The sequence below is a fragment of the Cyprinodon variegatus genome, unplaced genomic scaffold (assembly GCF_000732505.1).
Source record: "Cyprinodon variegatus isolate N-32 unplaced genomic scaffold, C_variegatus-1.0 Scaffold1580, whole genome shotgun sequence".
NCBI lineage: Eukaryota > Metazoa > Chordata > Actinopteri > Cyprinodontiformes > Cyprinodontidae > Cyprinodon > Cyprinodon variegatus.
In genome coordinates, this window is record NW_015152033.1 from 28,626 (window position 1) to 29,853 (window position 1,228).

The 1,228-nt window shown below is 34.6% G+C and overlaps 1 protein-coding gene across 3 annotated transcripts in view; it reads right to left on the minus strand.

Annotated features, from left to right (window-relative positions):
* caprin1 (cell cycle associated protein 1) overlaps positions 1 to 1,228 on the minus strand; it is a 34,816-nt gene that overhangs the window by 2,654 nt on the left and 30,934 nt on the right. For all 3 annotated transcript variants that reach the window (XM_015403851.1, XM_015403853.1, XM_015403852.1), the window contains one exon: positions 55 to 161. In XM_015403851.1, the coding sequence (XP_015259337.1) occupies positions 55 to 161 (107 nt within the window). The remainder of the gene's footprint in view (positions 1 to 54; positions 162 to 1,228) is intronic.

The following is a 1,228-nucleotide window of genomic DNA, read 5'->3' on the forward strand; positions in this document are numbered from 1 at the left end:
TTTTTTTTTTTTTTTTTAGAAACCTCGCATGAAGACAGAAAGCTTCTTTCATACCCTCTGATAATTCCCATTTGAGTAGTCCCGAGACGTGTTGAACTGGGGCTGTCCGTATCCAGCGTTCGGAGCGTTGGCGAAGGGAGGGCGATAGTTGTCATAACCACCTGAAATACAAAGATTTGTGTTTAATTTTAATACCGCTAATAACATAAACAAAACATTTTCCGCGATAAATTATTCTTCTATTATGCTTTAAGACATTTTAGTTGCAAAAAACTTCCAAGACCTTCATTAGCTGAAACCTGAAAAGGACAGAAAGTTATTTTCTTTAACCCTTTAGAGCAGGGGTCTTCAACGTTTTCCAGGCTAAGGACCCCAAACTGATGGCGAGATGGAGCGGGGACCCCCTAATTATATAGATTGTATGAAATAGTGTTCTATCAACCTGGTTCTATAGTCACTCTATTACAGATAGAGTTATGTAAGGAAAGTAATTTCTCCCTGGGATTATTAAAGTATTTCTGATTCCTGGTTGATGGGACAGGTGTTGTGAATGAAACGGTGCCCAGCTTGAAAGAGCTCCTGTGTGTCGCTGAATGTGAGCATTGATGACTAAAAGACATTTTCTGCCTCCATTTATCTGTTTACTACAGTGTGCTGAATTCATGTTAATGAGGATTTTAGGACATTTCAATTCAGGAGGGAATATATAAAAAAATAAATAAATAAATCAACCAAAAATTTCGCGACCCCCATGCAGTGCCTCCGCGGACCCCCTAGGGGTCACGGACCCCCTGTTGAAGACCTCTGCTTTAGAGGACACTCACTGAAATACTTTGAAATTCAAAATTTTAAGCCAACAGTGTTATTAGAATCCAGGATAAGACCTTATTACCTTTGTAACATTAAAAAAATATGGATATTTACATGGCAAAAATTTATGTCAATGTAATAAGAAAAAACATGCCCAAATATATTAAGAAAAATAATAAAAGTGCTTCTATAAGAAATTTGTGAAAATCATAGAGAAAAAGATATTTTTTTGTACAACATAACATTTGAGGCATTAATGCTGATACTGACACATTTTTTAGTTTATAAGCCTAAGTATAACTGTTAACTAGTCTTATTAACTGTTTATCTTTGATTTTTAACTTTTTGATTAACTTTTTTTTCTTGACTTGTTAGCTTTATTTTTTTTTTTTTTTTTTTTTTTAGAAACCTCGCATGA